General features: G+C 38.4%; 3 protein-coding genes and 1 non-coding gene across 4 annotated transcripts; 1 reads left to right on the forward strand and 3 right to left on the reverse strand.

Moving 5' to 3' along the window:
- Positions 1-1,373: 1,373 nt before the first annotated feature.
- Positions 1,374-1,445, reverse strand: TRNAQ-UUG (transfer RNA glutamine (anticodon UUG)). The gene has a single exon. It is a non-coding gene; the product is annotated as a tRNA-Gln (tRNA).
- Positions 1,446-3,684: 2,239 nt separating this feature from the next.
- On the forward strand, positions 3,685-10,594 carry LOC116265499 (GTP-binding protein YPTM2). The gene is made up of 8 exons (XM_031646148.2): positions 3,685-3,936; positions 6,768-6,840; positions 8,598-8,645; positions 8,775-8,822; positions 9,052-9,123; positions 9,220-9,375; positions 10,111-10,214; positions 10,320-10,594. Exons 1-8 carry the CDS (start codon positions 3,923-3,925, stop codon positions 10,411-10,413), a joined length of 609 nt encoding a protein of 202 aa, XP_031502008.1. The 5' UTR covers positions 3,685-3,922; the 3' UTR covers positions 10,414-10,594.
- Positions 10,595-11,517: 923 nt separating this feature from the next.
- Positions 11,518-15,136, reverse strand: LOC116265501 (uncharacterized). The gene is made up of 2 exons (XM_031646150.2): positions 14,682-15,136; positions 11,518-11,825 (listed from the first exon to the last, which is right to left on the reverse strand). Exons 1-2 carry the CDS (start codon positions 14,837-14,839, stop codon positions 11,705-11,707), a joined length of 279 nt encoding a protein of 92 aa, XP_031502010.1. The 5' UTR covers positions 14,840-15,136; the 3' UTR covers positions 11,518-11,704.
- A 721-nt stretch (positions 15,137-15,857) lies between these two features.
- Positions 15,858-17,491, reverse strand: LOC116265500 (RPM1 interacting protein 13). The gene is made up of 3 exons (XM_031646149.2): positions 17,132-17,491; positions 16,924-17,010; positions 15,858-16,374 (listed from the first exon to the last, which is right to left on the reverse strand). The coding sequence occupies exons 1-3, from the start codon at positions 17,420-17,422 to the stop codon at positions 16,186-16,188; spliced, it is 567 nt and encodes a 188-aa protein (XP_031502009.1). The 5' UTR covers positions 17,423-17,491; the 3' UTR covers positions 15,858-16,185.
- Between the last annotated feature and the right edge of the window lie 2,519 nt (positions 17,492-20,010).

A 20,010-nucleotide genomic window follows, 5' to 3' on the forward strand; every position in this document is an offset into this window, starting at 1 on the left:
ATGAAAAAATGGCATGATAAATTTTTTCGAAATTGTGAAAAAAGAAGGTGGTTTTAATCAGTGATTTTATGAGATGGATTATGTTCTTAACTGAAAAGTGTAGATGGGTTTGTGCAATAATCACTTGGAATGGTTGAGTTCAGGATTAAAAAGGAGAAGGAAGCTGGTTTAGTGAGATTGATTAGATGATGAAGCGATTCAGCTGAGAATTGGATATGAATTGGTTAAAAGAATATTGAAACATATGATAAAAATGATTGAAAATAAAAAATAATCAATTGTCCCTTGAATCAGCATGTGAATTAAATCGGTTTGCTAACAATTTAATTTGATTTGGCTGATTTTGGAAACAATGCTTAGATTTGTTTCTTTACAGATATGCTTTGTCAATTGATCTGTTGTTTGCAGTTGAGAAGATAATGCTCACATGAATCGAATTGACAACTAGGCTTTCACTGGCGTGCCAACCCGACTAGTTATGGCGATCCATATGAAAATTCAACGCGCAAATGTTTGTGCTAATCACCATCTTACAGTAGCATTGGCCAATCTAAGTAACACTGAAGTAGAAACTCAAATTTCTCTGAGAAAAATCATGATTTCATCTGTCGGTCTGTTTCTGCAAGGGACTGATGAGCACCAATTTACACCACTGTTGATGAGCATGTCACATTGATCTGCTACATCATATATTACCAAAAAGTTATAAACTCAGATCTCTGTTTTAACGATAAACATTATGAATGTCGATAACATACTTCTTGGTGGGGCTCAATATTTACACAGACACTTCAGTAAGATCAACCTGAGATGTGGATGCAATATAATACAATTCTTTGTCAAAAATTTTCTGTTTGAGTTTATGGTTTTTATGAGCACAATGTCAGGGAAAAGATTACGTGCTTTTAGCCTCTTAGAGTAATTTCAATCAATCTTAATGTATGTTCCCCCTTTGGGACACGATCGGAGAATAGAAGCAAGAACACTTTAAGAAACAGAAGATTTAGATACGGAGATTTTTTCCAATTTTATAAGATTTGTAGATAAGAACCAACTCGTTTATGAGATTTAAATAAGCCCATTTGCTTAGTTGCTTATAAAAGTATAGTTGCTTATAAAAGTAAAGATATCGAGAAGAAATGGGGTCTTTTGATCTTTTAAAGAAAAAAGTATGTCTTCCACCATGTAAGGAGGTGAGATCGCCACTGAGGATGGTGTGACAGCTGACTGAAGCAATTTATGTGAAATATAAAAGAGAAAATGTGGTTAGGTTCCTAGTGGGCATTTTCGGATTTTTAATTTGAGGAGGAGGATACTTGGGGGACGTGGGAAAGTTTTAGACAGGAGAGGAAGAAGAGAGAGAAAAAATAAAAAGGTCCCACCGAGAGTCGAACTCGGGCTATTGGATTCAAAGTCCAATGTCCTGACCACTAGACCATGGGACCACCCACTTGATTGAATTTTTTATATTAAGTATTTTACCCAAGGCAGAGTATATGTTCAAGATTCCTTGCATTTGTGCTCCATTTGATGTCACTTATCATTCTTTATATCTCATTTGATATGGTAGAGCATTAATAGGCTTTCCACATTATAATATGGAAACTAGAATCATGCATCTCCTTTGAAGTCTTGCTAATACAGCATAATATCAAAGTGGGATTCCGTGTTGGAGCCCAACTCCAAAGTCAAATTCGTGTTCGTTTTGATTCGTCTCGATGTAAAAGGGAAAGATATTTTTGAACTTCTTGTGTTTTTATAGTCTTATTTGTTGGTTTCAACTAACAAAAAAAATACACCGAATGTTTCCTACATTTAGAAGAAACCAAAAGAAGCCTACGCGTGTGGGACTCCTTGACATTTTCTTCTAGAAATGTTTTGCCTTCTGTTTTTTTTCACAAATTCACGTTCTAACTTCTAAATGGAATCAAACGCAAGCGAAAATCTTTCATCCCACGTTGAATTGTAAAGACAAAAAGTTCGAGGGGAAAAAAGGGCCGTCCTAAACGAGTCCAACCTTTTCTCTAACAATCTTTCATATCCCGTGTACATGCATGCGTTACTAGCACTTTTAAAGACCATTTGATAAGAAAAATATTGCATTAAACATAGGTTTCTTAAAAACATTTTTTGGTAGTATTATGTTTTATTTACAAAAAAAAAATACTTGATGTGATTATGTTTAATATTTAGTTATTTGATTTAAGAATAACATCTATAATCACACTATATTTTCTCAAAAAAGGTGTTATTGTAAAGTGTACTATAATAGTATATGTGTTTCAAGAACATAATGTTAATTTTTGTTATAAGTTTCTATAGAAGCAACCCTTTGGCAAAGTACAATTTTGATTTATGTATCTTATAGTTGATAAGGCCACCTTCATTCCATTTCCTCACATATTTAAAGAGTTTGTCACCAAGATTTTTAAGTTGCAGAGCATTTGAATGTGTCAAAACTCAAAACCAATATTGGATGTAATCTGGCTCTTGGTTGAACCCCATGGTCAACTCAAATACTGCCCAAAAGGACTGTGCGAGGAGGCCTTGTCTGACTCTAAATAAAAAAAAAAAATTAAAAATCTTGGAAAGAAGTCAACAATTCCCAAAAGAACTTGGAGCAAGTTTGACTAAAATAAAATGCAGCTGGCCATATTTGTCTCAAGGAAGAAAAATATGAGGTGACAAGAAATATTAGTCCTCCTTTCAGGTCTCTATTAATCTTTTCATTGCTTTACTTAGGAGTGGAGTCAGAAAATTCAGGCTAAGATGCATTAATAATAAAATTTTAAAAAAACGAGAAAAATTGCTCAAAATATCAATATAAAAATAAGAAAACTCGCTATAATTACCTATTTTTTTGTGTGGTTGATTTGTTTGTTTTACAAACCTAAAAAGTCATATTGCTAAAGTTAATAAAAATAAAATATGTATTTATTTTCCTGTTCTAAGTAAAATGCCATGCAGCTTGAAACTCTTCAAACAGACGCTTGGTGAGATGAAAAGTTTAAGAGACTAGACTAAACTCAAGCAGGTTTTTGGAAATCAGTCGAACGAATGAGTACCTCAACGCAAATTGCTGAAAATAAGAGACTTCAACGGAACGTGCTTTGGGGTAAATTCAAAACTTTGGCATTTCTGTTGCTCCGACTTTGAACGTGAAACTTACCCTTCACGACTCAGCAACGCGAGGACGTGCTCTCCAGATGACCATACTGCCCATTAAGCAACCGGCGTTTCCATTGGAATTAACGTATTACTTCAGGCACATTTTGGTCATTAAGGAAGTCAAACATCCCCAGCCGACGGCGATCTTTGAATTTAAACATCGACGCTCGGGTTCGGAAGCTTCGGCTTCAACCCACGGCCCTGCTACTTCAAGAAACTACGAAACTGCCATTGCTTCATGGAAACGAACGGGCAACGCGCCAATGGTCAAATGGTCCGAATTCTCGCGCTAAAATGTCTTCCTGGTTTTGACAGCGGAAGAAAAGCTCTCAAAACCGGATCTAGACTTTTTTATCATATTAGATCCATATCCAGATCCAACATTAGCACGACAAGTATCGGCTGTGTGGTGATGGTCTGATCAGCCAGTGGAGGGCGAGTTTGTAATTTACGCTACCGTGAGGGTAATTACGCATCGTTTGGAAGCTATAAATGCGCGCCTGCCTGATGAAATCCTTCAATTGCCTCGTCGGACTCCTTCCCTGGGAAGCTTCCCTGAGTTCGATTCGATTCAGATCCCGCTCTTCTTCTCTCGTCGTCAGGAGAAAAGGGAGAAGGAAGATTTCGTCGTTTCCTTCTGTGTTTCTCCGGCTGAAGTCTGAAGTTTCGGCCGCTAGTTTGCCGGGATCGTGAGATTTGCCGGCGCCTGGTTCTGTCGAAGCCCTAAGCTCGTTCATTCTCGAAGATTTACGCCATGAATCCCGAATAGTAAGTACATGTTTCGTGTTTTGTTTTCTCGTCTCTCTTAGGCATGTGATCTCGTGGTCTGCTGTCTAAATCTTTAACCCGATCGGTATTGCACTTCATGAGCCGCGACCAGGTTTTTGTATTGCCTCTTGTCGGTTTTGTAGTTTTCGTTCGTGTTTGTGGTTGAAATTCGATGATATCGGTATATGATGCGTATGATGGATGAGTCTGGACTGTGTGACTATTTTGAAACTTGATTTTCTTTTTCTTATTTGAACGATGACGAGAATTCAGCGGCTTGATGTGACCTCTTTGATGGCATGTAAAGTTTATTGATTTTACGTCGTTCTGGTTGCTGCATTCCGAAGTTCAGGTTGATGTCTAGATCTGGTGTGAGGTTGGACGGCGAGGCGTCAGTTTCTGCTAGAGGGCAGCTAATAATGGTACACTGAGAAAAATGTTTTAAGATTGATTTGAATGTCCAAAGAACGATGGACAAATTTGCGATTACTATGTTTTGCACTGGGGAAATAATTCGATCGCGTTGAATTGTCAAAGTTCTCTTCTTCGATTAATAATTCCCAGAATACTACGTTAAGCTAGAGTTCGGGTGATTGCAATTGCTTTATGATCCTTAGGTAAGTTAAGTGTCGATTTTCTGAAGAAGTGAAACTTCTTCCCTGGAAATAGCTGTGCTCTGCTGTTTGGCGTCATGTATTCGGCATTATAATTGTTCTTGGTATCTGTCGTCATGGGGTTCGGTGCGATCCCGATGGCCATGAGCAGGAGGACATTATTAGTTTATTATGCTTGCCGGCAAAGAAATGTACTAAATTCTGGTTCCTTTGTGATTTCCATCAATAGCTAATCGATGGAAGACCTGCATAGGTCAAACCACCTTCTGCTTGCCGTTCTCCCATTCTATAAGATAAAAAAAGCGAGTCTATTTGGAATAGTATAGCCAATGATCGGTCTAGTCCTCCAGAAGGGGTCCTGTATTTGTGCAGGTGTCAAACAGTATAGCTTGCTTTTCTGGATTAACCTGTTGGACTTTTATCATATTGGAGGTTATGGTAGTCTTTATGTCATGATTCCTTCAGTTGAACTAAGGATGTATCTCATACAATGAACACCAATGATATTTGTCCATATGGAAGGGACAAACAGAAGGTTTTCCTTCATTTAAATGTCAAACAAAAGGTACTGATACCTGCTACACATTGTTATGGTCTTCTCCGAGAAGTGGCATTCAGCACTGTCCATGATGGCACTTATCCATTTCTTATAGCAAATGTCTTTCTGAAGTGCTTTCAACATAAGGTCTATAATCTTTGCGAAGACATGGCCACAAGAAGATGTTCAATTTTATTCATTTTACTTTTGTCATGCATGTTCATAAATCATAATCTGATTATAGTCTTGCCAAAGAAAAAAGAAGAAAATTCAATATTGCATTTAAAATTACGTCACTGTGCTCATTGCAATGGCATGTAGTTGGTGACATGATTGTTGTCGTAACAGCACAATGGTAAAATGATCATATTCCCTGTGGTAGAATTCTATGACTAACCCTGAAGATGAGTATGCTGGTGAACTTTTTTTTTGTTATACCATGATAAACTCTTTTTGTGAGTTTGTTCCATATCTGGCTCTAACAAAATATTTTTCTTCTCAAAGCAAGTTAGTAGATAAGTCTTTGACTTATTTGGTGTTTCTTATCATCAGCTGAATTTGATGCCTGGATTTTCTGGCAATGCCACAAAAGAGAAATATTGATTATTGGATGGTTGCCTGTTATTTTAATGTTTACCACAACAATGTTGGCATTGCTGCCATTCTGGAAAACTGGGTTGTTTTTTCCTTAGATCTAAGTAATCATAAGACCTAAAAGAATGCTCCCTGCTTTTGGTGACGAAGGAAGCTTCTTGGCTTGTTTAAAACCTTTAGGTTTGCAATTGTCAAGTTTATACAATAGACTAAGATACAATTCCCTTTATTTTCCCATGCTAACTATTTCTGTTATACTTGTCAAATTTCTTGTCACATCTTATAGTCTGCCTGCGGCCTTGATTGTTTATTTTCCATGTTAGTTTTATATCTGGCAATGTATGGACACTTCTCTCTCGCTCTGTCTTTTTCTGAAGGAAAAGAATTAAATTTCTCGACTCATATTTACTTTCCCTGTGGAATAAATTGAAAGGGACTTTGTTCTATATCAGTTTCACAAGAGGCTATTTTATGTACTTGTCACGGAAGTGAAACTTGCATGGCCTTTCTTTTGTAATCATGTGCTCCTATCTGCTTGTCCTTGTGCTTCATTTAATAAAAGGTATTTGTTCATCTAATATTTGTGATTTTATGGTTACATTCAATATTTTGACTGCTTTTCATGCTTCCTTATTGCTGATAAGCTTTCTGGAGTGAAACTTGACAAGATTCGTGGTTGGATAGTTTAATGTGCTTGGCCTTTTGTTGTTCTGATTGACTCCGTGCCTAACTGAAATTCTTTTGTGTGTGTGTGTGTGACTGTGTGTGTTGTTTACTCCTATGCAAAATGGATTGTGAGAAAGTTCCGTTGGGTTTCACATTGGTGATTCTATAATTTCAAAAATTTGCACGATCACTTGTTTATTTGTGGGTCAATTACTTGTTCTGGAGATTCCCTGGTAAATGCAAGGAAGTCCAATCTGAATACACAAATGTTTAATGAGAAATTTGAGTTTTATCTAGTCATAGTCGTACACTTGAAGTGGTCCTTATTTTCTTTTGTTATCAGATCCTATATAGTTTTTTGTGATAAAGTATTGTGATAATCTGGACTAAAGCTTTTCTCACATGATTTTCTCTTGTAGTGATTATTTGTTCAAGCTTCTGCTTATTGGGGACTCAGGAGTCGGAAAATCATGCCTTCTTTTGAGATTTGCAGTAAGTGTGATATTATTTTCTAATTATATAAGTGTATATATATATATAAAATATATTACAATATAATTGTATGTATATTAGAATTTCATCCAAGCACTTGCAAGGCATATGAAAAGCAAAATGATACTTAACAATTGCCAAGGTGTATGTATTTGTATGTTGGACAAAAACAAGAATTGTGATGGGATAGATAGGGTCAAAGAGAATATTCACTTCCTTCTCTTATTCAAAACTGTTTGAAGGACTTTCAAGTCACAAGACTTTCAAGTGATTGAAGAAGACTCATTTTCTTGAAGTTTTGTTGACATTCCTTGTTGAGGATTGGTGTTAAGCCTCACAGTGGTATGGTTTCCAGAAGACTTACCAATAAGTTTTTTCTTGAAGTGATGGATCATAACTAAATTAATGCTTATGGTCCTGTAGATTATTTTTGGAGGCAATGTGCGAGCCAAATGCAAAAAATCTAGATATCAACATACCTGGACCTTGTCAAGGTTATTGGGAATTCTCAAGGGTGTTTGAGATGAAGACCTTGAACCCTGTCAAAAATCTAGCCACTCTGCACCCTGAGATTTTCCTATGGGGTTGTCCTTGTGGTGTTTGGGACTCACCCAAGTCTGAGGTTGCTAGGCTCATCAACAGGCCTGGTCCTTGGTGGGTTCCTCCTCATAACAAAATGGTCAAAGAAAAAGTCTATCCAGTTGCCTTATGTAGTGGAAAATATTTTCCAGGCTTCTAGATTTTTTGTACTTATAAAGCTTGAGTTCTTGGGCTTTAAAGGCATAACGGTCTTGGTGTCTCATGCCAATGTTTTCTAAAGACATGTGAAAGACAGTTCGAACCTGACCATAAGCTTCCTGTTTGTTAACTGGTAGTAATTATTAGTGATTGCAATTTGCTTGCCATTAAAATCCTCACATGTATACAGATTTATTACTAAAATCCTGAATGGTTCGGACCCCATGGTACCCACCCTCTACATAAGCCAAAGCTTGTCCTTACCTGGTGGCAGGTGAAGGGGCCATGTGGTTTCATGTGCCTGAGATAGTGCTATGTCTCTCAACCCGGGTTGTTGTTTCTGCCTGCGAAACCAAAAAAGTCTGAAGCCATAATTATCGTTGATCACTGATCATATATGTAGAAATGCATTTTAAAGCGTGTAAGTAAAATTATATGTTTGTTTAATTGAGATTTATTCCATATTTTGTAGTTTTCCTTAAAATTTTGTTTAGAACTCCTCAAAGTAACTGAAGAGATTCCCTTGATGAGAATTGATGAAGATGAATAAATGAGATGTGTCACCTATTAATTTGAGCTGACAAGCCTGACATGGGTGTGGGTGTGAATGAGGATGGGGCACTAAACTTTTTCAGCAAGCTCAGGCGCAAGGAGATAAGGACACATGTCCACACGCATATATCTAGTGATTCTAATCTACTCTTTCATGGCTATGCATTCACTTAGTACCTTGGCACAGGGATTCACATGCTGGTTCCTTTTCTAATCCTCCTTGACATGGGGCAAGGGTTTGATGATTGGTTTCGAAGTGTCTGTAGAATTGAAGCTTTTCTAATGAGTAGCTTCTAAGATAATTTTGTCTTGAGTGGGAGTCTATATTATGCAACATCTGGAAGTCAACTCCTCTCACACTTGAGCAATATTAGGAGATTAAATTCTTTTTCAGTTTTCAGTACATGTTGCTCAGTTTGATTCAGTTCACACAAAAACAGCTGTTTAAATTTTCCTGCCTTGTGTAGGATGATTCATATCTGGAGAGCTACATCAGCACTATAGGGGTTGATTTCGTAAGTATCTGAGTTTCTTCTGTGCCAAGTGCTGAATTTTGCCTTCGTCAGCTTCATATTAATGGGCCTTGCTTTTTATCTTTTGGAAGGCATGTTCATGTCTGACAGAACCGTGTGTATGCCTTGCAGAAAATCCGTACAGTGGAGCAGGATGGGAAGACTATTAAGCTTCAAATTGTAAGTCACTGTGCCTGTAATTTAAGATTGCCGGAGAGCATATTATTTGCTGTGATTGAGAGGACATGTTTCTAGAATCATTCATTCAGCTAGTTGCCATTCTTAGGTTGACTTGGATCCTTTGCTTCTTAGGATACTCTTTGAATCATATTTTATTGGAGGTTGAGTTTCTGTTTCAGGTATTTTTTTCAGATATGTGCTGAAATCTTGTCATGTTGATATTATGCAGTGGGATACTGCTGGGCAGGAAAGGTTCAGGACCATTACCAGTAGCTACTACCGTGGTGCCCATGGCATTATTGTAAGTGGATTTGAGTAGGTTTAAGTGTTACCTGATCTCAGCTTATGTTGTTTGATGTTCTGGAGTTGACAAAATGTTGTATTTCTCCTTTGGAAGGTGGTGTATGATGTCACAGATCAGGAGAGCTTTAACAATGTCAAGCAGTGGTTGAATGAGATCGACCGCTATGCTAGTGATAACGTTAACAAACTCCTTGTTGGGAACAAGACTGACCTCACAGCTCAGAAAGTAGTTTCATACGAGACAGCTAAGGTACACTCACTGACCCTGAGGTCTATTAGAGTACTTGTGATTTTCAGAATTTTTTTAAGATCTAGCGCCCCCATACCTCTGAGTTCTCGTTCTGGTGTTTGTGTTTGAATATGGAATGAGCCTTTAATTGCATTGATTTGTGATCAAGTCTTATAGGCACCTATGTCTCATTGTCTTCCTTGTGTTTGCACTTTCATCGCTTTTATGTTGGTACCCAGCAGGCAGCAACTACAATTTGGTGTCTTATTCTGAGGCTTTTTTGTGGCATTTTGAGCTTTCTACTTCTGCCTTCCAACTAAAATATCAGCAAGTTAGCAAGTTGTATCAGTAGATGAAGCTGGTCTAGGTAGATTGTGGTACTTGTGATCTCATTTGATTGACAGACGAAGCAATCTTCCCCTGGTTCATTGAGTCTGCCAACGAATTCAGTCTCCTGCATTTCTGCAGCACAAGATTGTCTGCACCAATTGTAGTCAGTGGGAGTCTAGGAAACCAAATAATACTGTAGGGCGGCGGTAGCAACAGTGTCACACATGTGCCTCGCCTCCTGGGATGAGGAATTCCTGGACGAGTGCATCTGGGTAATTTGGAGCTTTTGTGCTTCTGCTAGGGATGGGGAACCCCCTTGGGTCCAGGATGAATGGGACGGGGAGCCAGTATCCTATCAATAAATGTTGGTCTATTTTTCATGGTCTATTTTGATGCTTACGTCGGCCATTTTGGTTCTCTTGGAAGGCATTTGCTGATGAGCTTGGGATCCCCTTCTTGGAAACAAGTGCAAAGAATGCAACCAATGTCGAACAAGCTTTTATGGCCATGGCAGCTGCCATAAAGAACAGGTTAACAGCCTTCTTTTTCTGAAGTCTCGTGTCTGTTTCTGATGGAAGTTCACAACTATACATGTTCCCTGTCCTTTGTCTAAATATCTTCTTTCTGAACCGCAGAATGGCGAGTCAGCCGGCCATGAATGCTGCAAGGCCGCCCACAGTGCAAATCCGAGGAGAGCCAGTTGCACAGAAGAGTAGTTGCTGCTCGTAAATTTACCATTTTCCTTCTTTGACCTTATATGATATGTAAAAGTAGCTTTTCTTGTACCCAAGAAGACGTGGTCTGTTGATTTCTCTTTCCTTGGCGGTCAAAATTCTATTCTTTGAACATTCAACGATTTGTTTGAATCTGTAGAACTTAATGATCAATGAATAGTAGTGTTTACTTATTCCCCACGTTCTTCCGATTTCTTCCCTGCTTCAAACCGCATGATACATATATTACGTACCATGGTGGCTACATGGTTGTTGCCTAAAAGCCAACGACGTTTTATTTGTTTATTTTTCAAGGGGCTTGAAGTATCTCAAATATGACATGATTTTGGATAAAAGGGCATATAGCCGGACGTTCATTAGCTGCGGTTAATCAGTATTCCTGAGTTTATTTCCACCGTTCCGTGCTTGTCGCGCTGTATCTAAGACGACCTTGCCATGGGAGAGTGTCCCAGAAAATGTGAAACAAACGCGAAACAGAATTAACTCAAGACTAATAGTGTGAGAAGCGTTAAAAGCATTCCTCACTCGATATAATGTGCCATGCCAGCCTTTTCAGTAAAACAACGGTAAGAATGTCAGATGCTATTTGGAGAATTTTTAAGCGTTCAAGACGTTCTTAGTCACAAAAAAAGTTTTGGTCGATGGTTAGTACAAGACCATCAAAAACGAAGGCAACAGTTCGTTCAAGCATGTGGGTGTGGAAGAATACGCAAGGGGTTTTATTGCTACTCCTAGGAGGTTTAGGCTGAGATTCACTCCCAATTTGTGTAAAAAAAGAAAACTTGGGTTAAGGAGCGACCAACTCAGCTTGCCTTTGTTTCCTCCTCCCAAAAACTTCTGAGGCAAATAATAAGCCACCTGGTTTAATAACTAGAAGGGCGGTTGAACACTCAAATATGATTATAGTTCGGATGAAATCAGGCTAGCTGAAGCGCAAGAGAAACCAGACAAAAATGGTGTGTTTCATGGCCTATTACATGCCATTTAATGGAATCACAAGTATTAAGAAACATGGAAAGACACCACCCAAATAACATGAAGTTTTCACAAGACACTGCATTCAAATGGCGCAGGAGCCAGATTCAAAACCATAAAAATCTTGATAAAATAACACATCCTTAGATAAGCGATACGATAGATACATCCAATGCTCTCAATGGTCTGTACTGGGAATTTACAACGACAATAGGAGAAGAAATTTGTCGAAATTTATCACACCATAGACAACTCTTCTAAATGTTATGTGAACTTATAGAAGAGACTCTCTTATTCACAAGAAAGAAAAGTTAGTCATCATATGAAATATGGAAATCTGTTTTGCAACCTGCAGCATCAGGATCCTCTGCTCCACAGCAGTCATAGAATTTTGCCGCATAAGGAGGATCACCAGGTTTCAGTTCATAGTACCTTCCACCAACGATTAAAGAAAATGAAAGTGATTCAGAATAGTTTGTCAGCAGCAACTATGGCAAAGAATCAGCAACAAAGGTTAGAAAAATCTCAAGATTTTCACAGCTTGACAAACTTTCCTGTTAGATGAGTGTGGAGATTGTCCGCAGTAGGATGAGAACTAATGAATGTCACTTCTAAGATGAATGGAAGGAAACAATACACCCACTGATTCAACTAACACCAAACTGAGATTGAAGAGTCACAGCAAACTAACAGAAGCCATGAGTTGCTGCTGTTCTATATCAGCCAGTATTAGTCCATCCAAACCCAGCTTTGGGCTGGTCAATCTGGCTGCACAAGTCTAAAGCTGGCATCTTCTATACTTTCAAACACAACAGAGGTAAGTTCAACAAACATTCCATTCCATGTCAACCATGATCCCAGTACATAACCAGGTTAATGGCTAAAATTTTCCTTTTATGGAAATGGTGCAAGTACTTTTGGGGGTTACACTATTTTTAGAAATGTGGTATGGTGAAAATTACTCTACATGTGTCTTAAAAGGAGGTCAGATCTGAAAAAGTCCCACTTTACCTCTAAAATACCACATAGGTGCTTGTGTCAAACCGTACCAACATAAATATACGACCTCTGGAGTAGAAGCCCTACTCTTTTCAAGGGGCCGATTGAAAAGATAGGCTGTTTATCCAGGAGTATTACAGACGATATTTCTTAAAAAAATAGTCATGTCATTACATTATATTAAGGAACACTTTTGTAGGCTAATATTGCACACCTTAAACACATAAAAAGGTTTAATAAAACGCCCCACAATTTATATTTATTTATTTTACTTTTGAAGCAATCCCAGTATGCTTTTTCTCCTCACTTGTTTTTCACGTTCTGATTGTTGGAGATCCTCCCCATGGCCATGCCACAAATGACACCAACAGGAGAAATATAAGATTTAAGATGGACAAACCACAAGCTATTTTCATGCCAGACAGACAGTGACATCACATATGAGATGGTAGGTCTCAAGCTAAATGTAAATGTAACTTTTGAGGGTAGAGTGGCTAAGAAAGAAAAAGACAGAAGAAGGCGACCAACTAAAATGGAAATAATTTTCGTTGTTAGTGGGATACATCAAAGACTAGACTGAGTCAAGGCCAAATCAAGTACATGGCCTCACTTAGGTGTTACGAACTTACGCTCATCCACCTTCCTCTCATTTTTAAGATGTCTCAACCATTGTTTCTCTACATAATGTTTTCACCTGTTTCTTAGTTGACACAGATACAGTTAAGAGGATAGGATTACTTTTCCACTTCCTAACTGTAGAAAGTTACTGTCAAAAGCTCAACTTACTTCGGTACATCCAGTACGGATGACCAATGCAGGACAGTATTGGAAAACAGCTACTGGAGAGGTTGATATTGGGGATTATGGATCTCACTAAGTTTTGCGACTCAGTGTCCAACTCAAATTGCGGACTGAGACGTTAAGCTCTGGATATACCACACATATGGACATTCATGTAGCTTCCACTATGCCAAACTTTAAACGGAAGCAATCTGTGAATTTGAGTACTATAACAAATATCAAGATAAGTAGTGAAACATCCAAAGAGGCCTAAATTATGGATCTTGCTGATCTAAACATTCAACCAGAGAAGACTGTTGAGTTTCAAAGGAAATGAAGAAAATGCGGAAAAAGAAGGCATAGAGTTCCCAGACTCAATTTAGAGAGACCATTAAAAGATTCCTATGTAACAGGAACTACGAAGGAAAACCTTGTATATCTCAAATATAACTAAACAATGAATCAGACAAGAAAAGAAGTATGCCCTACAAGCCTTCGTGGACATCCAACAACCAAGTTTTGGTTTTCTACAAAAACATTGTCTTGACAGCCAGCACGTTCATAATTGATCAACTGAAAACAAATCCAGACTGGTTGCGGGAACTTATGTTTAACTGATCTGCAAGCTCTTCGTAACCATTACGATTCCCCTTTTGCATCTCTGGATAAAGCTCTTTATAATCACTACACAAATTCCTAATCAAATTGTAAAGTTATGGTAATAAGTAAAAGCTTCGGCAATCTAAGTTTTTTCCCTACAAATATCATAAGCTTCTTTCCACCAAATATTAATATTTACAGATTCACACAGCAACCAAGGAGCTCTATTGGTCTAAGACTCTAAATCACCATAATTGTATCCATTCCCAGTGTATATATGCCATGATACGAATAACAGTAATAAATTTTATTTACTCTCATCTTTGCGAACATTGACAAGTTTTACGCACTAGGCGGTACCTTATCCTTCCACCTATTTAAAAACTGAAAAGAATGCTGGACTTTTATTTTACCGTTCTTCCGGCCATGAAAATGGGAGAAAAGGTGGCCTCTCACGACACAGAGATATTCCCTAAGTGGAGCTATAGGGATTCACTTTCGCTTCTCAATCTCCTTCCTTTATCCATGAAGTGTCCAACAGAGCTTGATCACTTTTTGGGATGACATAGGAACGATCAGATTAAGTTGAACAGTTTAGATCGAGTTGGACAACTCACAAGCTTACATGGGGTAGACTCATCTGGACAATGACAAGGCTACACAGTTTTTGACGGGGTTTCACGAAGATGAAGGAAAAACTCGATTATAATAAAGATAGATCGAGTTTATGGATGAGAAAAACCAAAACATGCCAACCATAAGGAAATAAAAAAAAAATCCCAGGAACTGCTTTACTAGATAAATGCAATTTCTGCTAAAGCTAGATAATCGCGAAGCAGTCCCCATCTTTCGCGACGAGAGAAAGAGAGGGGCGGGGATCTTCCGCAAAAGGGAAGGAAAGGGATTTACCTCTGTTGATCATCGTGCCTTCTCGAAACGAAAAAAGATGGATGGAATCTGCAGGACGAAGGACTGTTTGCATACAGGTGGTACGTCTGCTTGCACCTCCTGCAGACCCTCTCAGCGCTGCTTTCCAACCTTCCTCCCTCGCCATCCTTGTTCTCCATTGATGATAGTACCTCCTTGATGCACAGCGTTGAGAGATAAACGCGGGCAGAACCACACACACTCCCTCTCTCTCTCTGTGCCCCCCTACATCATTTTGTTTCGATTATTCCGATTATTCTGTGGGCGCCTCTCGAACCCCCTCTTCTCACCGTGAGCACCAAACGGGGAAAAAAATCAAGTTTCAGGCAATTTGGTGTCCCATGATACAACAAAGTACGCCGTGTTCGTGATTTGGGGAGGAGGGGATTTGACTGAGCGCCTGAACCGATTAGTTGGTCGCTCTCTCTCTACAATGTTGATCATCAATTTTATGGATACGGCGACAATATTATTATAAAGTTCCAAAGCGTTCTATCTTCTTTATTTCATACATAAGCAGGTCATAATTCTATAAAAAAATTAGTTTAGTTATATTATTTTATAAGACTTAAAATATTTGTTGCCCATTGGGTGTAGGGATTAGGATATCCTAAACTCTTTTAGTGCTTAACTTGACTTCTTTTTTTTTCATTCTTGAGGTGAGTCGCCTAAACATGGTGTTCATCTCTGGCACGTGATGAAGTTTTTCTCTGTCTTGTGCCGCTTTTGATGATGCAGCTGCAACTATAATAAGCCCAAGAATGATCAAGCATAGACTTTGGTAAAGTCATGCTGTTTATGGCACAAATTGTTTACTGTTAACAATGCAGATTTGACGTAGAACCAATACTGTATCCATTAGAGAAACAAGAAAAATATCTGTTGTTGATCCTCTTTCTTAATTCTACATACCCAATTAGAGCTTTTAGACTAGAAAAATCATTGAAAGAAGAAAATCATGGAGTCAGTTCTCTAACCCAAAAGCACTTTCTTCACCTGCCAGTCATTTCTTTTGCCTCTCGCTTGCATTCAGTTGGGCATCATTAGTTTTTTAGTTGCACACAACAAAAAATAATAAAGTGCTTACCTTTGGCATGAATAGCAATTTGTCCAAAAACACGAATTGCTTGTTGAGAAAACAAAATATTGCTCTGCCACTGACATTAACAGAGATCTTTTATTTAAGCTTTTCAATAAACTCTGATCTGGAACAAATTGGTTCACTACAAAGTCTATCAGACAACCATGAGAGACCATCATCGTCTGAACGCCATAGCAAGGCATAACAAAAACTTCCATCAGCAGCAAATCCTGCCTTGGAAATTGGTTAACCATAAAATGGTTGAGAGAACCACAATCCTTGCACAACTTTTGACCCCATGAGAAGACTGTAGAAAAAAAATTTCAGCCTTTTAACATCAGCTGTGAACTCTGCTCTGAATTGACTCGTCAACAAAGATGGCCGAGAAGACCGCAGTAATCAAGATCAGGCTACTTTGGCTGCCTGGCTTGCGGCTGCAACCATTACTGCTGTATCTGGCTTGGCAGGTTTATGTAGCATCCTCACCCTCGTCCAGTAATATTCCTTGTCAGTGGCATTACAATGCGACCTGCTCGACTCTGCCTTCTTCCATTCGCTGCAAGGCGCTATTTGCTCACACACATAACAGTAACACTGAACCAAAAACCAAACAGAACATTAGTACTCTAGGGAACGTTTTTCAAATGATTGCAAAGGAGATCGGGAGTAAACTTTTCTAAAAGCAGCTGCAAAATCCCTTGAGTACAGTTTTCGACCCCAAGCTGAACACCTGACTTTGGAAAACTGTACACCCACAAGACTCCGGCGTTTTCAGGTTTGCCCACTTAGTACTCTCTCTAAATCCAATCGATGGACAACCCAATTTCAATTGAAAAAGTCTACCACATTCAAACCTGACATTCAAACCTGAGCGTGTTTTTTTCTATACCACTAAAAGTTAGGTGCATCTTTGTTAGATTTTCATTTCCAGTTCTTTAGTAGCTATTAACAGTCATTTTCGGTGAATTTTTCATATATCTTTTTCTTTAAACTTGCGTTTTTGTAGCTAAAAATGGAGGTTTCGACCTGCAAGCTTTCTTGTAAGGAAATTTTTTTCTAGATAGTGGGGGTTCACTCCTCGATGAGAACATTTTTGTCAACATGGAAAGGGAACGAGGGCACTTTTGGGAGGAAAACTCTCACCTGCTGGCAGTGGGTCTCATGGGGCGTAGTGGCGAAGGGAAACTTCACGCACAAGTGCCTTGAGTGGGGGAAATCCCTAGCGGCCACCTGCGTTGCAGCCACAAAGAGGATCGATCAATGGCGTGTAGGAAACCGAGACAATTAGGTTTCCAGGACTTCGAATCAATTAAACGATCGCGGCATGGAAAGAGAAAAAAAGAATCAGTACCGGCCCTTTTTCTGCAATGACCGCGACATCTTCGGCATCGGCGAGCGATACTTTCCGGCTGAACTCCATCGCGTAAGGATCAACGTCGAGGATGTAACAGTCGTCGTCAAGGAGATCCTCCTTCTCCTTCTTTATCAATACAACTGCGTTCTTCTTCCTTCCGGTCGTATCCTCGCAAGGACGTCGGCGTGCATGCCTGGGCGGGCTTCCTTCATCGTCGGAAGAGGAGAAAACGTCGATCACTGTGAGAGCGTCAGTGGGCATTCTGGCTGAGGAGAAGGAGGAGAGCATCGAAGACGGAGATCGGAAGAAGCAGGGCCGCAAGAAGAGGAAAATGGAGGCGGAGAGTCACCGTTCCTCGAAAGACGTAGGTTTCAAATTTCTGGCTTCTCTGATACTCCAACGGTCACAATTTTGGCTAGAGGGCGGCACATGACCATTGCACCCTCCGGTTCAAAAGAAATGACCATCAGGTCCTAAGAAGCAAAAGGTTTGACCGAGCCGCTGGGTGAGTCGCCTTGACCGAGTGGGCTCGTCTAGGCTCGTGCTCAGCCCACCCTAGCTTTGTCACGTTAAATTAAGCTTCAGTCTTGCCGTTGTCCAAACCATGGGTAAGGCCCCGTGTTTGCTGAAACCGTTGTTGTTGTTGTTTTTTTGAGTACAAAACTAAGGACGTCAATAGATCCCATATTTGGGATCTGGTATTCATCATCTGAACTACTTTACATGAGCTGAGACATGAAAAAAAAAATTACATTCAACCAAGAAATTAGATCGAATTTAGATTTAAGAAGTGACATGAGATCATTTAGATTTGGGTTCGGTCCTAAATAAACGTCCGATCAGATACTGGCATCAATATATGTAATGAAACTTTTCATACATCTAATATTCGTTCGTTTCCAAAGTCGGTCTTTAGCATATCATAATGCGATTAGTGATTTAGTTGCAGATTTGAAACGCCGGATTCATATTGTGAAATTAAAGTCGGATTCAGGTATGGTATAGACTTTTCTCCGGTTGCAAAGCCTAAAATCTAAACTAAGATTGCACTTAAAAAATTATCGCATTTGAAAAGTGCAAATGACAAGCACTACCCACCTATGACTCTTAGATAGATTGAAATATTTTACGTTAGGTAGGTTACCATATACGTTCCCTACTACGGCCCCCCTATGTCATTGAATGAACGGACTCACCACTGAGCCATGTGCATCTATCTTGGTTTAAATTTGAAAAATGTATAGTTGACAAAGTCTCTTGTGTACTGTACATTTAAGAGTCGCTTGACAGCAGTAACACATTGTTACTATCCTATGAATCCACCCCACAAATTCGAGACGATTCGTAAAACATTTGTTTCATTGTTTCATGAATTTACTTCATTCTTTGAAAAAGATTCATAAGACAATAACAATAGGTTACTGTTGCCAAACAGTTCGTTAAGGTAATTATTTTATATATCTACCTCAAATATTGAGAGAGATTAACATTGTGTTTAATATTTGAGGTAGATACATGATACAATAACATATTATTACTACTGTTGCCAAAAAACCCTGTTAGGGTTTGTCAGTTGGAATACTTTGTGAATGTTCCACAAATCTACTCCAAAAATTGAAGCATCTTCATGAAATTAAATGTCCATGAATTTGATCCAATCTATGGAACACTGGTGACTCATTTGCCAAATGACCCCTCAAACGACGCATATCATTTACTTGATTTCTCAAAACCTTATTTTGAAAAATAACTTTCAACACACAGTCTCAAATCTCCCCTTAATATCTTTCCTTGTACTGCGCTCTCCAAAGATAACAAAGTGAAGAAAGAAAAGCTTTTTCTACATCAATTCGCCGTCGACTTCGAGTCTAGTACTAATTAACAATGCTATAATACTCCGAGAAGTTAGAAATGCACATCTATTAAAACTAAAGCTTTAATAATGCCATATCATGCCACACCACATGACATTATGTCATGTCGGGTGGGCTTTGGGACTCAAACATCACAACTATGCCGCTGCTGTCATTATATGGAAAAACCATATCATCCAGTGGCAAAAGCTAGAAACATTGACTAAAGGGGCACTTGTTTAAACAAACTCAAATTTGGTAGGGCACTTATATAAAATAAATATTTAAAATTTTCATTTAAAAATAACAAACATTTGGTAGGCACTTATATAAAATAAATATTTAAGATTTCCATTTAAAAATAAAAAACACTTTATTCGCATTATTTTTTCATGACTCAAAAAACTTTTACAATTACATGAAAACTGAAGTGTTGTGAGCGTCCAAATAATAAGCATCTATTTGTGAGGTACGGAATCAAATGCACTAAAATAAAAAATTGGAGTTATCGATGTATGAAAAATATAACATCAGTGAAAATTGACTTTTATCGACGTTCAGAGCTAAATGTGAAGCGCATGGCTACCACGTCAGCTGGCTTTGGTCAAAGTTTGTATTGTCATGAAGGGGCACTTGTTTAAACAAACTCAAATTTGGTAGGGCACTTATATAAAATAAATATTTAAAATTTTCATTTAAAAAAAAAACATTTGGTAGGCACTTATATAAAATAAATATTTAAGATTTCCATTTAAAAATAAAAAACACTTTATTCACATTACTTTTTCATGTCTCAAAAAACTTTTACAATTACATGAAGTGCTGAAGTGTTGTGAGCGTCCAAATAATAATAATCTATTTGTGAGGTACATAATCAAATGCACTAAAATAAAAAATTGTAGTTATTGACGTGTGAAAAATATAACATCGGTGAAAATTGACTTTTATCGACGTTCGGAGCTAAATGTGAAGCGCATGGCTACCACATCAGCTGGCCTTAGTCGAAGTTCGTATTGTCATGAA

This window comes from Nymphaea colorata, chromosome 12 (genome assembly GCF_008831285.2).
Source record: "Nymphaea colorata isolate Beijing-Zhang1983 chromosome 12, ASM883128v2, whole genome shotgun sequence".
Classification (NCBI taxonomy): Eukaryota; Viridiplantae; Streptophyta; class Magnoliopsida; order Nymphaeales; family Nymphaeaceae; genus Nymphaea; species Nymphaea colorata.

Coding starts and splice junctions, on each gene's coding strand:
- LOC116265501 (XM_031646150.2), bottom strand. CDS start 14,839: ATGGAGAACAAGGATGGCGAGGGAGGAAGGTTGGAAAGCAGCGCTGAG. Junction 11,826..14,681: donor AGGCACGATGATCAACAGAG/GTAAATCCCTTT, acceptor CGTTGGTGGAAG/GTACTATGAACTGAAACCTG.
- LOC116265500 (XM_031646149.2), bottom strand. CDS start 17,422: ATGCTCTCCTCCTTCTCCTCAGCCAGAATGCCCACTGACGCTCTCACA. Junction 17,011..17,131: donor TCATTGCAGAAAAAGGGCCG/GTACTGATTCTT, acceptor GCTGCAACGCAG/GTGGCCGCTAGGGATTTCCC. Junction 16,375..16,923: donor ATGAGACCCACTGCCAGCAG/GTGAGAGTTTTC, acceptor TTTTTGGTTCAG/TGTTACTGTTATGTGTGTGA.
- LOC116265499 (XM_031646148.2), top strand. Junction 8,646..8,774: donor GCACTATAGGGGTTGATTTC/GTAAGTATCTGA, acceptor TATGCCTTGCAG/AAAATCCGTACAGTGGAGCA. Junction 9,376..10,110: donor TTTCATACGAGACAGCTAAG/GTACACTCACTG, acceptor TTCTCTTGGAAG/GCATTTGCTGATGAGCTTGG.